General features: G+C 51.4%; 1 protein-coding gene across 1 annotated transcript in view; it reads right to left on the bottom strand.

Annotated features, from left to right (window-relative positions):
• Nucleotides 1–19,135, bottom strand: part of LOC119093308 (protein suppressor of forked-like) — a 46,728-nt gene that overhangs the window by 19,873 nt on the left and 7,720 nt on the right. The window contains 1 exon segment of the mRNA XM_037216251.1: nt 8,570–8,667. Coding sequence (XP_037072146.1) covers nt 8,570–8,667 — 98 coding nt within the window.

Genomic DNA, 19,135 nt, shown 5'->3' with positions numbered 1-19,135 from the left:
CCGCCGGACGGCACGTGCGACACCCCATCTGCGGGCAACACCGCCGCCGCCGGACGGCACATGCGACACTCCATCCACGGGCGACACCGCCGCCGCCGGACGGCACGCAATTATACGGCGCGGCCGCAGCGCTGCTCCCCACTCTACAGGATGTAATCAGGCGACATTCTATCTGTGGGCGACACCGCCGCCGCCGGACGACACGCGCCACTCCATCTGCGGGCGACACCGCCGCCGCCGGACGGCGCGTAATTATACGGCGCGGCCGCAGCGCTGCTCCGGGCTGTATCCCGTCGGCTCGTGGAGCGTGTGGTATGTATGCACTTCCTCTCAGAGCTGGAGCCCTGCGCCATATCATGGCTGAGAGGAGGAAGCCTACACACCATCACGAGCGGGGTGGAAAACAGCGGTGCGCGCTAACGACCAATGTGGTGGCAGCATCCAATATGAGGGGCATAAACCGCTTGTGCGCATTAAGAATTCAGGGGGCGCACGCTGCACGTGCGCAGGATTAAGACGTCTTATGCGCCACGCAGTGCTAGACGTGATAATGCCAAGAAGCTAACGTGCGATGATGTGTCGTGGGTCAGTATCGCAACCCATGATGTTCGCAACCACCGCCCAATTGAAATCGACGAACCCTTCAGCGATTGGAGACTGGTCAAAAAATCTCTGCTTCACTAACGCTATGGTTCACGTCGGTGTGATGCTTATACGGGGCTTGGAGCTCACTGCTCCCATTGGTAAGACCGGAGTAAGCAGGATGACACAAAACAGATAAAGGGTATTTAAAAAATTCAAGGTTAATAAGCACAATATGTCGCACATCTCATACCGCTTGACTCGTGTCAAGTATCTCGTTTAGACGGCATGAATTGACTGACTTCTTCTGCCGTCGCTTCCTACCCTCGCGCGGAAAGGTCTTGCCCCACATGCGATAAATCTGTGTGGAGCACCTCGAACTAATCGCTGGGATACGGCATCGGATGATCGCTACCACAAGCGCTTGTGCTTGCGCTTGTACAAGAGCTTACTCGAGTCACTCTGTCAAGTCTTATTGGACGCGGTTGCAATGCACAGTTGCTTCGTCATTCGGACGGCTAACTTCGCAAAAGAGCCGTTTTGCACTGAAGCCACGACGTTTAAAACACGTCCTGAGTAACCATACGCCCACTGCACGCGCATGGCACTCTGGCAATCAGCCGCGGGGTCTGGGACCACCCTCGCACTGGAGGACAATTCTCCCCCAGCTTCAGTTCCACAGCTCTTCTGTTGTCCTCTGACGGACACTGCATCTTCTCATGTAACGATTAGGAAGCGTGCAATCATAGGCATGTGCGTTACCGTGCTGCAGTTCAGGGTGTATCTAACACGTGGCTACTGCGTGTTTAACCTGCGCGCGCCTGCCGCTCCGCGCCCGACCCGAACGGCGAGGTGAGCGCCACAATATTCCGTTGCCCACTTCCAACTCATGAGGTATATCAGGCTGTCACGGAAAATCGCACGACAAATCACGAAGAGGTTACTCAGAGCCACAATTCGTCCCATATACATGGTCTGAGGACCTGTGCGTAACAGGGCGGTGACAAGCCGGCTGGCCCGGCCACCACGCGTTGTCGGCGCGCCGCCTGCGACCAGCTCAGACGACCCGCGCGTGCCTGATCGAGGAGCTGGACTCTCCGCATCGAGCCAAGCAGCACAATCCTGCCACTGCAACCTTTTACTGGTCCCCGTTTCAGCCCGACTGTGGTAAAACCACTGATCTCAGCAGTTACACCCATCCAGAATCGCCCAACAATAAACAACACATTAAGCTTTCAATCCGCGACTCAGGGCCCGTCCCGTCACAAATTAGCCCAATTCTGCCGCCAGTGCTAGGCCGGGCAGCATTCCGCGGCGCCTTCACGACTGTCGCTTCGGAGGAGCGTTGGAGCGCACGCTTGTTGCACGCGGCTGGCCAGCTGTCGAGCCGGCGCGGCGGCCCGAGCGCCGCGGTCATGCCGGACACGCGCCGCCGTCGACACAGCGCTCGCGGCACGCAAAGTTCGCTGTCCAGATTGAACGCGGCCCGGCTGGACGCCGCGGTTCCGGGAGCCGCCAGGCGCCGCCCGCGCCCTACAGGACGGTCTGTCACCGGACCGGCCGCCGTTCGATAGCTGACATTATCATGGGACGACGCTGCTCTCACCCACGGATCGATCAATGCCAACCCTCGTCCGTGCGTTTCTTATGCAATGTAACCGGCATCAGCGTGGCACTGACGTCACGACTTTTTACGCAGCAAATTTCCCGTGCTCAATGTCCCAGGGGCGCGCATGGGTTCGACGAATATCAAGCAATTATTGGGATACAATATGAAAACGTCTGGTATTTTCATAACGTACTGCCATGATTGCCTGATATCTAAACATAACCAGTACCTCTTTGCGCAGTGAAGATTGGTTACTTTCAGCGTCAAGTCAGAAACCAAAGAAAAACTGATAGCTTCATCTGTGTCTTACTTAACGCATGCAGCCTCAAGGATTATTGGCGACAAAACGAAGCGATCCACGTAAGCAGATAGCTACTGGAAGCAGCAGTAACAACAAAGTAAAATAAGCTCAAATCCACAAACAGGGGTGCCGAACTGAATTATTTGAGTGTCGTGGTGCCCAGCATGGATTGGCTCCACTACCACAGTAGAGTTTCGGGCCCTATTTTTTGTGGAATGTCACAAAACTACGAAAACATACTTATAGCACAGAACCCATTCCCTCATTCATTACTGGGTACAACCCCTTTATCAATCATTTCAAGCACAACTTTATAAATGACACACAATTTCGACCTAGAATTTACCGTCCGTCACTATAAGAAACGTGGCATACTTTGAGAAACGCAAATTTGGCGCGGGATCGGGTTCCCGGGACCACAGTGGCCCCTTCCCCTCTCCCCCATAGTTTACTTTAATAAACCTTTGTCACAAATGTCCCCATGGCCTAGACAAGGTGGCGATTCTCCGGACTGATGGCCTGTATGTGCCGGGTCGCAGGGGCTCCTCTGAAAACAGCCAGTGTTGCTTGCAAATGTTTCCATGTTCCGCATTACCTTCGGCCGCAGCCACCGGCAAGCCAGGCCATGCAAGCCACCAACCCTCAACATTGACAATGTCACCATACTCTACCATCCGGAGGGCAGCCCCGCAACTCCATTTAAAGTAATAGCGATTCGCGAAACAGGATTACGGGTCCAAAACCGGGCAGCTGGCTTATAGTCGTACCCATACAGCTGAAACATAAGCCTGAAAACATGATCTTCCTTTCACTTCGTCACCAAATAAGGCCGTAATCGATGGCCAATAAGCGGACTGTCCTGTTATCCAATAACCGTTCAAAAATCCCGTCGCACTTTCACCTCTGTTCGTGACGACACCAGGACAATGGTGCCACCCATGGAGCCAATGTTCTCTGCTGCACCATTGTTCCCCGGAGAACGTGCTCAGCTCGGCAATCGACGACTAGCGGAAACAGTTACACAAGCACCGCCTCTAGCCTACAACATCGATGGTGCCCGCGTCCAAGTGAACGACCAGCATTCCCCGAACATGCTGCCCCTGATTCCGCGACATCTGCCGCCCTATGCCACAGCGCCGCGCGCGCACGCCGGCTTATCACGGGCGGGCTTCCTGGGACTCTTCACACGCTCCTGTCGACGCCGACGGGGTGTGCACTCACGAGCCTGCGCCAGCGGCACGGCCGGCATCGGTGCCGCGCCCCACACGGACTCGGCCAGTCGTGTCCAGCCGGGATCTAGACCGCTGGACTCCTGACCCGATGCGGATCGAGCTTGTCCGGTGACCAGCACGTGAGGGTGGCAAGGTGAAAAACATCACATCTTCCCGCCGCTGGCTACACAGCCAAGTGGTAACCCTGGGTCACATGCTGCTTGACACATTGCAAATGCCGAAGAGAGGACTCTTCGCAGGCTTTTCTTGAAATCACATGCCTTCAACCACAGCCTGACAACAACCTGGAGAACCCACTCAGCTGCCCCACATACGACACCAGTGCGCCGACATACGCCGGAAAACCTCTTTCATAAAAACCACCTACGAAAAACATCGACTAACGTTTGAACGACACCGGAGAACATCGGCGGCGAGGCGTCCCCTCAGAACGCTTCGATCAAGCATCCGCACGTCGCCCATCCTCCCAGGTGCTGGGCCCCGTGAACTGAGGGTCGCCCATCGTCTCAGGTGCCGGGCCCAGTGAACTGGGGGTCGCCCATCGTCTCAGGTGCCGGGCCCAGTGAACTGAGGGTCGCCCACCGTCTCAGGTGCCGGGCCCAGTGAACTGAGGGTCGCCCATCGTCTCAGGTGCCGGGCCCATCGTCTCAGGTGCCGGGCCCATCGTCTCAGATGCCGGGCCCAGTGAACTGAGGGTCGCCCATCGTCTCAGGTGCCGACAAAGCTTTGCATGCTTTTCTACGGAGGACATTGGGGGACAGTACAGCTGCGGGTTTACCCAACGAACCGACCAAAGCCGAAAATATAACTAGCTTGCCTCTTCCTCATTTGCCGCAATTCGCATCCATGGAATCCATCGCATCCATCCATGCCGTCTGCACCTCTGCAGCTTATCCTGCCCGTGTTTTCTTCCCTTTCATTTGCTCAATGATTCGCCCACACCGCATTAAGTTTACTGATATGTGATACTCTGATATTCTGTGTATGCTGACCGAACATCACATTAGGCGCAACCTATTTATCAACAACATAATTTCAATGTAATTCACATGCTTCTGCTGCTGTCTGGGCGACCACGATTTTGCCACGCTCGCGTTATTTTACCGTGCAGTGAGTACAGCAAGATCCGACACTAATTGCACGATACCCTTATCGAATCTGCGCCGCTGTCGCTCGGTTGTCATTATTCTAAAGGACCCGATCATCTGGGCGAACCTATACCTCGACACCTGGCCGACTTTCGCCCCCACATTGCATGCATAGGGTATTAATTTGCGCTAGCACATTGAATGCATACGAAAGGCCGCTTAGATGGAGCAGAAAGCGCATGAATAAAAACTGGCGCTTTTGCAGTCCCCTGCTGTGTGGCTTCAGATCCCACCATCTCCAACGAAACATTCCAGCGCCACTGTCTTCTGGCCGATTGCTGGCGTTGCTATGGGTAGGGCAACGTTGCGTGCGTTGCAAGGTTTGTAGCCACATCGACGGAACACGGCGTCGAACCGGTTTCACACCCCGTATTGGAGTAACACCTCACAGTAGAAAATCACCAGTTCCGACCGGTGCTGGATCGATTTCTGAAACCTGCTCGTTACATTACAATCGCTCAGTTCCGTTGCAATGTTCAATGTCTATCAAACTAAGCCGCCGCACGCTCGGTTCGAAAATGGATGGGCCAGCGATGCCACGGTGATACTACACCAAACAAACTAATAACTCTAAATTCATTGTATTGGTCTTTTTTTAATGCACCTGAAGTCAGCATCTTAGCAAACTAATCTAAGGCGATCGTACAGATCCTCTCGACAATTAACTTCACCTACGTTTTCTCTTCAATTTTCGCGCCAGAAAACAAAACGTTTATATTTTGTTCTGTAAGTGGCACATTTGAGCAAGAAGTGGCGAAACGCACCACACCGACATTTGGTTCAAGGGAGTGTTCCCCATTTGCATAGTATTTTGAACTGAAATTGAAATCTTGAAGACCCTTTGGTGCAGTTCACAGACCTGCCCTTTTAAAGGCCTAAGCCTCTCTAGTTTCTAAGCTTCACGCCAGCGAGGACGTGCACTTTTTCGGAGACTATTTCAAGGTCACTCAAGCATACATGACGCCAAAACCTCGCCCTTCCAACCCTGTCATTCCATCAGCCACGTGATGATCAAGGTCAAGAACATATAATTATCGAGTTGTTCATGTCTGGCGTTCGTGAGCGCGATATCAAACGTAACGGCCGTCCATTGGCTCTCAAGTAATGTGCAAGGTACGACGACGCAATCAAACGGTGATACTATACCAACCTGCACGCACATGATGACGCACTGGGGGTCATATTTGCTAAATAGAGATAATATGTTGTCTAGAGCAGTATTTTCCACTTAAAAGTGTACCAATAGTGATACGATAGCTTACTTCATCACAGCTGATGCTTAATGCAATATCTTCAAATGCGGACCATTCCTTTTAAGCCCCGTGTATGAAACGATACACACAGCTCGTTTGATTTCTGCGCAAATATTCAACGAAATTACACCAACGTGCAACAAACTTGCGCAAATAAACACCCTTTTTTGTCTAACGCGCTTGCCACATAACCCAGCTGCATACGCTCGAGGAGGAGCTTACGTCAACACGCCTAGATACTGGTGCGGCGTAGCGACACCGAACTTTTAACAGCTATAGGCAATTCAATAGCCGATCCATCTGTATGAAAATAAATTAAAAGTAATAGACAATCGATGGAATAAAAAGTTTTTACGGTCGGTGACCTATAACGGGCCAGAGCCGGGCCTTGGGTATCAGTGAAGGCAATTCCTTGGGAATCATTTAATCCAATGCGACAACGGAGTGTTAGACGAATGCATACACCTTTGGAACGATTTCTTAGACAGCCAACCAATCTAGTTTAGAATTACAACTAATCCTACGGACCTTGGATCAGCTATGAAGGTCAGACCGATGTGAAAACCCAATTGCCAAATTACAAGTTACTGGAGGCCTTGCTTTAAAGCGTAGTTAACGAAGTTCATTTCGGGTTTCGTTTCACGAGGACGCCAACAGATTTGCTCTTTGGACTAAATGAATGTCGAAGGAGGTGACTGACCTAAAATGACCCCCATTAGCCTTTTTTGTAGAGAATATGTCGCCTTAGTGACGCTAGCAGACATAAGACTAGATAGATAACTAGACATTAGATAGACAAATAAAAGCAATCTCGAGGCAAGAAAGCCACTGACCTGAAATGAGCCCGAGCGGCTTTTTGTTTAGTCGACATATCGGGGTTAAATGCAGCTGCATCAGGAGGTTTAAGGGCACTTCGGACACTCATCTAGAGCTTGAGTTTGACCTTCTTTGACCTCATTTGCCCCAACAGTCATGACCTAGAAGCCTCAAAATTTGACGCCAGGATTTCACTCACATACAGGCCTACCCAACCTGTGAATTTAGGGCATCTAGTCGCCGTTTTTTCTTTAATTTCAGTAAGGGTGAAACTGACCCCCGCCGGGACGCAACGCCTTCAATCTGCCACCCGGACGCGTATATCGCAGGCACATTTGAGCGTTCACAAAAAAGGTTTACAAAACCGGGGTGGGACCTGTTCAGCTATTTCTTAGAAAACAATCTTCTCCAAAATAACAGGCACGGCTTACTGCATTCCTTAAAACGACACGAGCGCCTGCCGTCGGCGATCGTGTCCCTTGCCCCGGGCCACGTTGCATGCCGGACTATTTGCCAATGCACCAACCCTCGAATGTGAGACCATGATTCGAATCTCAAACAATGGGGCGCGCGTTTGTATCGGTCACTTCGCAAAAATCGAGAAAGGTCGGCAACGCTTTTGGCCCGGCCAGGTATACGCATCCATAAAGCAGCTGTTTAGGGCGACCTGAGCATGTTTTAAGTGAAAGGCACGACAACCTGCAGTACAAGAATATAAGGAGACAGCTAAAGACGAAGAACAAACACCGACATTAAGCATACCGGTGTCTAGATAGGCTTCCCACCGCGCGGCGCTACCTCAATGGCAGAGCAATCCCAGCTACGGCCGGGTCCACGAGATCGCAACTTTCAGGGATCCAGCATCACCATCCGAGACAGCGACCACACGAACACCGACCGGACATCATCAGCCTTCCCCAAATCACTACCACTGAAGACATCAACCGAAGGTTCCTGCCGGCCCACCGGACCCCGAGCACAACCGGGGCGATCTGGCCGGAATCCCGACACATGCACCGGAGCGGTCTGGCCGCACCCAGGACACGTGCACCGGGGCGATCTGGCCCGCACCCCGACACATGTACCGGGGCGATCTGGCCGCACCGCAGACAAGCTGCACCGGGACGATCTGGCCGCACCCTGACACATGCACCGGAGCGGTCTGGCCGCACCGCCGACACAACGCACCGGGACATCTGGCCGCACCCTGACACGTGCACCGGAGCTGGTCTGGCCGGCACCCAGACACGTGCAACCTGGGGCGATCTGCCGCACTCCGACACATACCGGCATCTGGCCGCACACCCGACCATGAACCGGAGGTCTGGCCGCAACCGCCGACACACGCACCGGACGATCTGCCGCACCCTGACACATGCACCGGAGCGGTCTGGTCGCACCCCGACACACGCACCGGGACGATCTGGCCGCACCCCGACACACGCACCGGGGCGATCTGGCCGCGCCCCGACACATGCACCGGGGCGATTTGGCCGCACCCCGACACATGCACCAGGGCGATTTGGCCGCACCCCGACACATGCACCGGGGCGATCTGGCCGCACCCGAACACATGCACCGGAGCGACCTGACCGCACAGGCACTATCGAAGGCGACCAGTTACTTACTTGAACGACGGCAGGCTGGCTTTCGTGTCTTTCACGTACGTCAAGTACAGCTTCCACAGGTCCAAATTGAGCACCTTGACCAGACAGCGCTGAAAGAGCTGCCAGACGGAGAGAAAACTCGGTTGCAGGCGGCACACATGTATTTGGCGGGGCGGCGGGGTGTGCGCGCTAGCAGCGTGCTTACACTAACAGCTGCGGCCGCTTTGCGCATATTGTTCTTCACGTTTACTTGGCATCCGAGGCAGAGGGTTATTCTTGCTAGGCACAGCATGTACATTATACACACGGGGCCCTGCCTGTATGGTCACGCAGTACATTCACCACTCCCTCCAGACACGCTCGAGTGTCTTCATATAAGCGCTGGCACACTGCAGGCAACACTCTCCTCGGGGTAGTTTAGGTGGGTTTTAGGTTTTAATCCGATCAATTTCCCTTCCAAAACATGACTGTTTTGGCACGTGTAGCAGCGGTGATTGAAACACAAGCAGCTTCTTGCAGAGGCGGATTCAGAATTTTCTGTGGTGGGATCCTTTCGCTTCCCATAGAGTCCTTGTCAAAGCTAAAGCTTCCCGGATCATTTCATCGTGGGGTAGACCTCACATATAGGTTATGTCACGTAAGCAGAGAACGCAAAATGCCAACAAAAATATGAAGAGCCTAAGGCACAAACATAGAGCTGTAATGCTGACTATCAAAAGTATCACAATCAGAGAGTCTGTCATAATGTGGTGACCATTTTTCAATCACTTTCATTCGAACTCGTTCCATATTCATCATGTTCGTAGCTCAGACAAGTGAGAGGTTAGGTTTACAGTGACGTGCCTCCCATTATGTATTTCCTGACGGTGCCTTCGTACCATTTTTGTTTCTCCAGGCCGGGAGTTGGCATACGAGGATCCATTCATTATTTATGAAAAATTCTACCATGTATTTTTTCACGCCTCTCGTCTATGCTGCTCTTTGGGGCTAGTTCCTACCTGGTAACGCGAAGCGCAACGGGATGAGTTATTTAAAGGTCGGCCATCCCCGTGGCTCAGTTGGTTAGCGCGCCTGGCTCCCGATTCCCCCACCCGTGGTGGGGTGGGTTCGAGACGCTTCAAAGGCGCTAGCTGTTTGCCCCTGACTGGGCTGGCCTACGACCGGTGGCAGCGGCCGCGCTATCAGTTGGGTGATGTCAGCGGCCTGGACAGACCGTCCCGATCATCGCGGCGCGGCAAGATCTCGTCCCAAAATTCCGCCGTCGAGCCAGAGCTTCGTGACCAGGTGGCGAGATCAGGGTCAAACTACGCAACAACCACTTCAAAGCCTGGCCCAGAAATCCTAGAAATCAATCAAATCAAAAGGTTTGTGCTTAATCTAAGGCGGCACCAGTCGCGACTTCTCCCTCTCTACCGCTACGCAATTTCCTGCCAACCCCTTGAAGTTGGTTGACACCATTTGCGAACCAATTCGTCGAAAGGCCTCAGAAATTTCAGGGGGTCTAGAGGACCACTCTCAAAAATGTGTTTTTCCCTGGGGCCGCGCAGGAACGGGATTTACGTTGATCTGATCCTAAAGGTCACCGGTTGACACGGGAGGGCCACACCGGACATCAATTCATTTCCTACGAGCTGAGTTTCCGCCCGTTTGGTTTCGCAGCCCCGCCGAGCTTGTGTGGGCAAATGGCGAGGAGAAACACCGTCCCTGTGCTTCACGTACGAGTGAAAACAGCCTTCACCTGGTAATGACGAAGCCTTGCCAGCTTCCGCAGCGTGGGATAATCCCGCGGCCGCTTTCATAGCATGAAAGCCGCTTTTATAAAATTTAATTAAAGCCGCCATAGCCGCTTTTCATAGCCATAGCCATGCTAGCCTGAAAAGAACACGCGGTAGTCTGGTGTCTGATTCAAAGCTTCCGCCCAGGAGGTTGGCTGTCTGTTTAAATGATCTGTCGAGACGGGTCAAATATGGTGAAATTGAGTCTTTTGGTGGCTGTCTGTAGCTTCCCATATGTTCAGACAGGCGCGTAGCCAGATATTTCTCCGAGTGGGACGTGAATTTTTCCCAACTACTCAAATTTAAGCTAAGTTCTTGAGAAATCGCACATCATCTCGTGCGAACCTCTTGGCTCAGGAGGCTGTGGACCCGTCTCCAACCCCTCCCCCCCCGCCCCCGCCCTTCTAGCTACGTGCCAGCATCAAAGGGTGAACATAGCACCAAAGTACGCCATTATTCCCTTCCTCACACTATCCCCTTCCCTAAAAGGGGCACTGTGAAGTAATAGAAGTTGTCCATGTGAAGTTATCTCACGACTCATTGTGTTTTCAACCTTCGCTGACTAGCTTGGATGATCTGAATTCAAGCGCTAACTTATCCTTACGTTTTTCTTTCTTACATTCATACGCGTTAGTATCGCATTGCGCATTACGGCCAACAACAAAATATGGCTCAAGATTACGGTGAACAACTTTTAACACTTGATCCTTGTGACCTCAACATTGAACCATTTTTACGTTACCATAATCGCAGGCCAGCTTCGGTGAGTAACTATAGCACGGCCTTGCGGCCTAATTTGTCATCCATCTCAGTGTCTGGGCTGAAATGACTGAACACCGAAAACCTTTCAAAATGGTCGACAGCCATGAAGTCTCAAAACTTAAGCGGAATGCTTCACATTTCAAGATCACGAAGCAAGCGTCAGACACGATGAAACAAGCTAACTTATAACTTTTGGTACACTTTTAAGTGGAAAAGACTGCTGTAGGCAGCGAAATTCTCTGCTTAGCAAAGATGCTCCTCAATACGTCATGGTTTCACCACGTCATCGTACCTTGCACAGCATTGATTGAGGGCCATTGGCGGCCGTTATATCTGGAAATCGTATTCACGAACTCCAGATGTGAGCGCCTCGACAATCAGATTTGTCTCAGTCTTGATCACCGTATGGTTTATGGAATGGCAGGATCTGGATGATGTTACCTGACGTCATGACTTCCAGGTGACTTCTAAATCCTCTCCCCGATATACCTTTCCCCAGTTTCGAGGGCGCGTAACTCAGAAACTAGAGAGGCTCGGATCCTAAGAAGGGCAGGATTGTGAAACGCACCGTAAGCTCCTCAGGACGGCTATTTCAGTTCGAAGCCCCATATAACTGTGGAGCGTTCCCTTTAACGCCGTCAACACAACAGGAAAACAAGGCTCCAAACGCCAGCGTCAAGAATCGGCGGTGGAATACTGTTTCGTACTTTTTGCATCTCACGTTTTTGAAAGCGGAGCCCAGTGAAATGGCATAGCACGAAAGGAAAAGTGAGAGGTCGCTATACAGGGGTTCGAAAGCCAACTAGCTCAAGTCAATCCAATACAATACGATCCAAAAAGGGGTTAAAGACAACTTTGTAAGACCGGAGAGGCCGTATTGCTCCCTTCGTCGCCGCTATTACTGCCCTTAAATACTAACACAAGCCGTCGTGGTCAACACCCTGTTACGGCAAGTATCATACACAAGAACATAAATATTTTTCAAGCGTTACGATTATATTTTCAACGTACGGCATTGAACGATGCTCCATGTTCCCAGCACACGTCTTCAACATATGTACGGGTTCGGGCAAACGGGCCGAGCCTGTTTTGAAACTACCTGGACTGCAAATTCGACCTTCAAAGCAGGTGCAAAGCAAGCGCTAGGAAAAACGGAATATAACAAATCCGTTTCAAGAACAGTCTAGATGAGGTCGAAACTCTCCGGTCGTAACAAAAGTGTACCATCCTCGAGGTGTCATAAACACACTGGCTTCGACAACTTTTCGAGCACAATTCGCGTCTTACAACTGTCTTTGTACACAGCACACACGTGCATTTTCACACCAGAAAGAAAGGCGTGTCTAAGGTTCTTGATTTATCTCCATTCAGCCATACTTCTCCACACTCGTGCCGCCTCAGGTTATGACGCGTCGGAATATCTGGATGGCTCTGTTCTACGCCACACGTAGGCGAGGCTCATTTCGTCGGCAATGATACGCGATATACCGCATGTAGATGGACGTGCAGTGGTTTTATACCATTTCCCGCTCATTTGGAATAAATAGAACATAACACTCTCTCGGAATACTCAATCCCATTAAATACTCCTGGAATCGGTTTATTTCTGTACCAATAAGCAGCCCCTTGTTGGTCAGGGGTGGCTACTGAATAGCTCCCAAATACGTCCAGTTCGAAGCCAAGTACACCACAACTGCTTTGCTCCAGTACGCTCGCAATGTGTTACATGCTGACAATACAATTGCATTTCCCATGACGTAACGCCCGGACCCTACGTTACTTCGCTGTCTGAAAGAGCTATTAAACTAGATTACTTTCCTTTTTATGGAGATATCGACCAGCAGACCAACAAGCAGGCGATGAAAGGCTGCCAACGTCAAATGGAATAACCCAATGTCGATTACTCAACAGAAAATGTACTCAATCCCAGCTGTAATGACGCTGCAACCCGCTGCCCGTAACACATCAGCAGTATCAACAAGACAATGAATTCATTACGCAATATTATTGTCCAACATTTGCCTGCAATGACACAATTCATCAGCTAGAATATAACGGATAGGTGGACCCTGGCATTTACGAAAACCACGACAGAAACATGGGGGTCTGAAGTTAGGCGTGCCACATTGCTCCTGTGCACCCCTACAATCCATGCCCTCCTAATCTTCCTTACAATCAAACTTCATGCGTCGCCCAACACGAAAAGAGCGAACAATGCAGGCTATCCACCACAAGACTGACAAGATTCATGCCATAAAGCACGCGTGGGAGAGCCCCCGGCAAAACGCCGACTCGAGCCCTGCGACCAGCATCTTCCCCAGCGCTGCTGCCGCCGCCGCCGCCGCCGCCCGACCATCCCGACCCGGGGCGGCCTTCCGGCGGGCGTCCGGCCGCACCTCATCACCTCTGCTTGGCATGCACTTCAGGAGCGACCGGAGCGGCGGACTGGAGGCCGGCTCCGGCCCGCCGGACGTGCCCGGGCAGCCGCCGAGCGAGCCGCGCGCGACGCGGACCAGCGACCCGCGTGGCAGGCCGTGGGGGCGGGGGACGCGAGCTGGCGCGCCGCGGCCGGCGCGGCCTTGCCGTTTCGAGGGACGGGGGGAGGGGGGGGGGGGGAAGATGAGTTGGCGCGCCGCGGTCAGCGCGGCCTTGCCGTTTCGAGGGACGGGGGGGGGGGGGGAAGAAGAACCACTCGGTCCGACAGCATGCATGGCGTGGAGTGCCACCAAACATGGAATACCCTGCACAAGACAGCTTCGTCCTAGTGAAACAGAAGATAATTATTCTGGCGAAAAAGTTTGGAACATGTCGTTTCTCTCTAGAGCAAGGCCAAAAAAAAAAATGCATGGCGATAGTGGCACGGCCAGGCGGCACTCATGTCAAGAAATACTGGGAACCCTTCGAAGCATGCACCTATTTTGCACACATAATATTTCTGGTAAATGCCTGTCAAAATGCCATTTGGTTTCGTTTAGGTTACATCTTTACAACGAATCCGACAATTCAACCCCTAGAGGATGCCAGCAGTGCAGCGGCTAACGCGTTTGCTTTTACTACTGCATGTCTGGGAAACCCGAGGTACGGGGGTTCGATTTTCCGCGGTGCCCGCCCTTCCTGCCAGGGTGTGAGGCAGGTGACGCCATGTAGCCCCAGCAGCTGAGTGCGTCGTAAAATCCCAATGCCCCCCCCCCCCTCCCCAACAACCAAACCCCTAGAACAGAATAGAAAAAAAACTTGACAGCAGGAACACACATGATCTACAACTCGCGACCGTCTTATTTTTTAGATGATTGTCGCAAATGATTGTGATTGTCGCAAATGATGATTGTCGCGTTGAATCAAACGAAGCCAAATCCCCTATTCCCTCTCTTCGTGACCAGCCTCCGTCGGATGGGATCCTTGACAGTGGAATGGAAGCCCAGGAACGAGAGCAGCTGTCTGACCTCCGCTGGCGTCGAGAGGACTACAGGTTATTGACGCCTATCCAACTGCTGATCGAGAACTGAGGCGAAACAACTTCAACAGCAGTTGAAGTTGTTGAAGAGGGCGCCCGTGCCAGTGAGAGCACTTGGTGTTTCAGTTTCATTAACCAGCCATCGAAGAGTGAAATAAGAGAGACTTGTGTGCTACAAGCAATACAGAACGTGAATTTATAACCTAGTGACACGCGGCGATGGTGGACGATGAAGCGCGGCGGCTAAGTGGGCCAGCGTTCATAACCGTCTGGTCACACATCCCACATGCACCTTCATGGCTCACCAGTAGAGGCGACGCTACAGCATCAATTTACAGCGTCTGATTTCGAACAAAGGCCGTAAAAAATAGGGATGGAAAGAACAGCCCGCAAAACAGAGAGGTGTAAACATATGTTCGTACATATATACAAAACATATGTTCGTGGTGAACAGGTAGCTATCAACTCCCACCTCTGTGAGTGTCCCACCTTTGGAACATAATTCAAAGACATACTCGAAAGAAGCCTCAGGAGCAAATAAGTTTAATAATAGCGCTGGATACTGACACCGCATCATCACCAAGACATAATAAGGACATCAATTTTAATTATTCACGCGTCCAAATCATGCTGTCAACGCTCTGCTACAACACTACGCTTCTCCCCTGCAGTCGTTAACACCGTCGTCATAACCGCTGTGGCATCTCTACTCATACGAATAAAAGAGCGTTTGTGATTGGCCGGGTAGATGGCAAGGACCTACTACCGAAAAGTGCGCTAGTTGAAGTTTAACTAGTGCGTCATATGGGTCATGTGATACTCTTTTTCCAAAAGCCAGAGTGCGCCTCAAGGTGAGCCGCTGGGCTAAACGCCCTAGGGGAGAAATCAAAACCAAAGTGTAAAATTTCCTTTAATTCGTGGATAATAGCTTCATGTGCGCATGTATTTTTGCCTAGACAGTATTTCAAGCTTTCGCAGCGTTCGGTACACAAACATTTTGACACCTTGATGGGCTGCAAATATCACAGAGTATACACGTCGGGGAAAAACAGGCAAATTAAATGTATCACTTTCATAGCGGTGGACACAGAGTCAAAGATTTCTCCCGCAGGTTCTTCTACTTCAAATCGAAATTCTTAACTATTCAAAAGTATTTCGAGACAACTGGTCTTACTGATCGAACCGTACGCGTCTGATCTAATAAGTGAAAAGTACAAAAAAGATGAGATACTTCCAATAAAGAGGAAGCTTAGAGTATTATCGCAATCTGGACTAGGCACATCCGGGAGAGACAAAACGTGCTTCAAGTTTATGGCCATGTGAGACAATTACTTGCAGATAAAGATAAATGAGGGCAGGCCATCCATTCTATGCCACACATTCTTGACAGGGGGCAGAACAATTGAAGAGCCCCTTGCTGACAGAGCTTTCGATATCTGAACGGAGCTGACAGAGCTTTCGATATCTGAACGGAGCTGACAGAGCTTTCGATATCTGAACGGAGCTGACAGAGCTTTCGATATCTGAAGGTGTCGGCGTCGAAGATGCTGATCCCAGGGACCTCAACTACACGTGCCTTCTGGACACCAGCCGTGGCTGCTAACAGGTACTGATTATGACATGCAGCAGCATCCACCAGAACCCACCATTTTCGCTAACCACCTCTCACAGAAAGCTCAGCCCCACTGGTCGTGGACGCCAGGTGGGCTAGACACAGCCGATAGTACGCTGGCGGGCACCCCAGTATGGCGAAGCGGATGAAGTGAAACGTGCTGCAATTACTGCCTGTACCCCGAATGCGCCATGGATGAACTCGTGAAAGCCAAGTTTAGAACAGATTATGACAAGTTACGACGCGAATGAAAGCCCGGCGTGCTTTACGGACAGTGTCCGTAGTAAGCCCACCGCTCCTCGCTGCGGTGGAAGCATTTTAGAAAGCTGGAATTTGATATTGTACGAATGTGTTCCTCGCTTCTTTTCGTCTGTGACGGAAATAACGCCAGCGGCGCCACACGCAAGGTCATCCTCAGGCGATTGTCAGCTGACAAGTGAAAAACAAGGTTCTGGTATGCGTTCCGATACAGGAAACGGGCTGAACCTTTGGCATTATTTGCATTGTTCCAAAGGATTGATCCTGAAGTGTTAGCCACGCTGAATGACAATGTTGTATGCGACTGCAAGGCATTGCAGGAACGCCAAATATGACAATTTTCAATCAACTGGCAGGCAGGAGCTGGGATCAATTTCGGGAGTTTGGTTCAATCTCAGGGCACCAGTTGCCAATATGCACATCGTTTCTACGACGCAAAACTATGGGAGGCGCTGGTCACGCCCGTGGCAACCGCTGGCGAACCGTATAACGCGCCACAGCGGTGCACAACTAGCTCCGACGTGACTTATTGCAGCACAAATGGGCAGCACTACCTCCAACGTGACGTAGTGAGATAGCGCCACATCTGGCAATAACTCTCGCATTCAACGTGCAGCCTAACACACAGCGCATGACTGCAGTGCAGCCTTATATCACGGTTGCCTGGGCTGGCAGAGAGTGCGCCTCGCCAGGTCCGCGCTCCCAGCCGATCCGCACCAATGAGATCAGGGCTACGGGGTTTGATGCAAACAACGGTACTTAAATATATCAATTTTGACCCGTCCATAACCGCCAGCTGTTTCACATTCCACTTGATCTGTTGTCATCAACCGCAGAAGCTTTCTGCGAGCCATGAAGCGATGTCCGTGCTAAATGACGCTGAGAGTCGTGTGCAGCTGCAAAACTGGCCGAAGGGAACTGCTCAGTGCTGATCCCTATTGGGAATTTAAAAAGAAATTCCCTTTGTAAAACAACCTTCGCTGCCGAGCACGTTTTGCCCATGACAATCACTGAGCTAAATATTGCGCCTTGCGTTTGCCTCTCCCTAAAAAAATGCAAAATCAATCCGGCGACTGGCTCCGGCAGCCAATCAAATAGGCCGGATTGACGGCCGAATGGAACTTGAGCTGTGATTTCTCTAGCTCCGGCAGCCAATCAAACACACCGGATTGGCGGCCGAATGGAACTTGAACAGTGATTTCTCTGGCTCTGGCAGCCAACCAAACACGCCGGATTGGCGGCCAAATGGAACTTGACCTGTGATTTATCTGGCTCCGGCAGCCAATCAAACACGCCAGTATTGGCGGCCCAATGCAACTTGACCTGTGGTTTCTCTGGCTCCGGCAGCCAATCAAACACGCCGGATTGACGGCCGAATGTAGCTTGACCTGTGACTTATCTGGCTCCGGCAGCCAATCAAACACGCCGGGAAGGCGGCCGAATGGAACTTGACCTGTGATTTATCTGGCTCCGGCAGCCAATCAAACACGCCGGATTCGCGGCCGAGTGCAACTTGATCTGTGATTTCTCTCGAACATACACAGCAGACAGCAGCCGCACGAATATTCTTGGCGCCATTTGGACGCGTCCTGAACCAATATATCCCGGGAAAACTCATCGAGAGACAGATCTTCCCAGAAATAGACAGGTGTCATACATCTTACCCCTCCCGCTTAGAGAGGGCTGCAATATCAAAAATACACTTTGTTCGATTGACTTGCATAACCCGGCTGACCAGGCGTTTTCTTAAAACTGAAACGACAATCTCCACTCATTACCGTCGTGCATCGGTGTGCTCTTGGCTGCTAATGCTCGTGACTAAATGGGAAGAGAGCAAAGTTGCTGGAGCCAGTTGTTCGATCACAGAGAAACTGGTGCCAATTGTATCGTTCTCCTCTATATCATGACGTGGGCTAGAGGCTCCGCCGTACGGGGATAAGTTCCCCATCTCTATCGAATTTGACGTGATGCCTATCGGTGTCGTATTCTTTTATATAAATACCCAAGAACAGGTAACCAGGAGTGTCCCTCCGCTATCCCAGCCACGCAATAAACCGTACGGTAACATAAAAAAAAACATAAAATCAAGTCGCGGCACTCCCAGCTAGGAAGAGAAAACAAACATAGAGAAGCATGCGAAGAGGTGGTGCAGGCCCGGCAGGAATTGTGTTATGCAAAAGGCAAGGACAAATCATACATGAGAAGGCTTCACACAGTCATAGCCAAAGTCAGCTAATGACAGCCCGCTACAACCACCCAATCGGCTACAACCACTCATTCGCAGTGTTAGTAAAGGTTGTACAGTTACACGAGTCGGAGGGGCAATTCACTGGTCATTTTTCGTGCTGGGTCTTGAGCTGGATGTCCAGGGAGTCCACCCAGTTAAGCGGAGCTTGTTGCTGGGAGAGCTCGTGGGGCCAGCGCCATGAATTTGGGTACAAGTGCATACATACAACTATATCAGAACGTGAAGAGGAACGTCTCACTCAAGCCCGTTCAGGATTTGCCCGTTCATTATTGAACAGGATTCTCAGATTGTGTGCCTCTAGCGCAGACATACAACCTTCAGAGAATAGTACCTGGGTGATGATACATGGAAAACTGTGTCACGGCTGAGATGGATCAAGTTCTTAAGGCCAAACGAGCACGAAAATTGGTCATTAACGTCGGTCAACAATAAGGAACGAAATGATCCACGTAAAGGGCATCGACACCGTAAGTCGGGC

This window comes from Pollicipes pollicipes, unplaced genomic scaffold (genome assembly GCF_011947565.3).
Source record: "Pollicipes pollicipes isolate AB1234 unplaced genomic scaffold, Ppol_2.1 Scaffold_4002;HRSCAF=4701_pilon_pilon_pilon, whole genome shotgun sequence".
NCBI classification, from domain to species: domain Eukaryota; kingdom Metazoa; phylum Arthropoda; class Thecostraca; order Pollicipedomorpha; family Pollicipedidae; genus Pollicipes; species Pollicipes pollicipes.
This window is presented reverse-complemented; position numbering and strand designations above follow the sequence as displayed.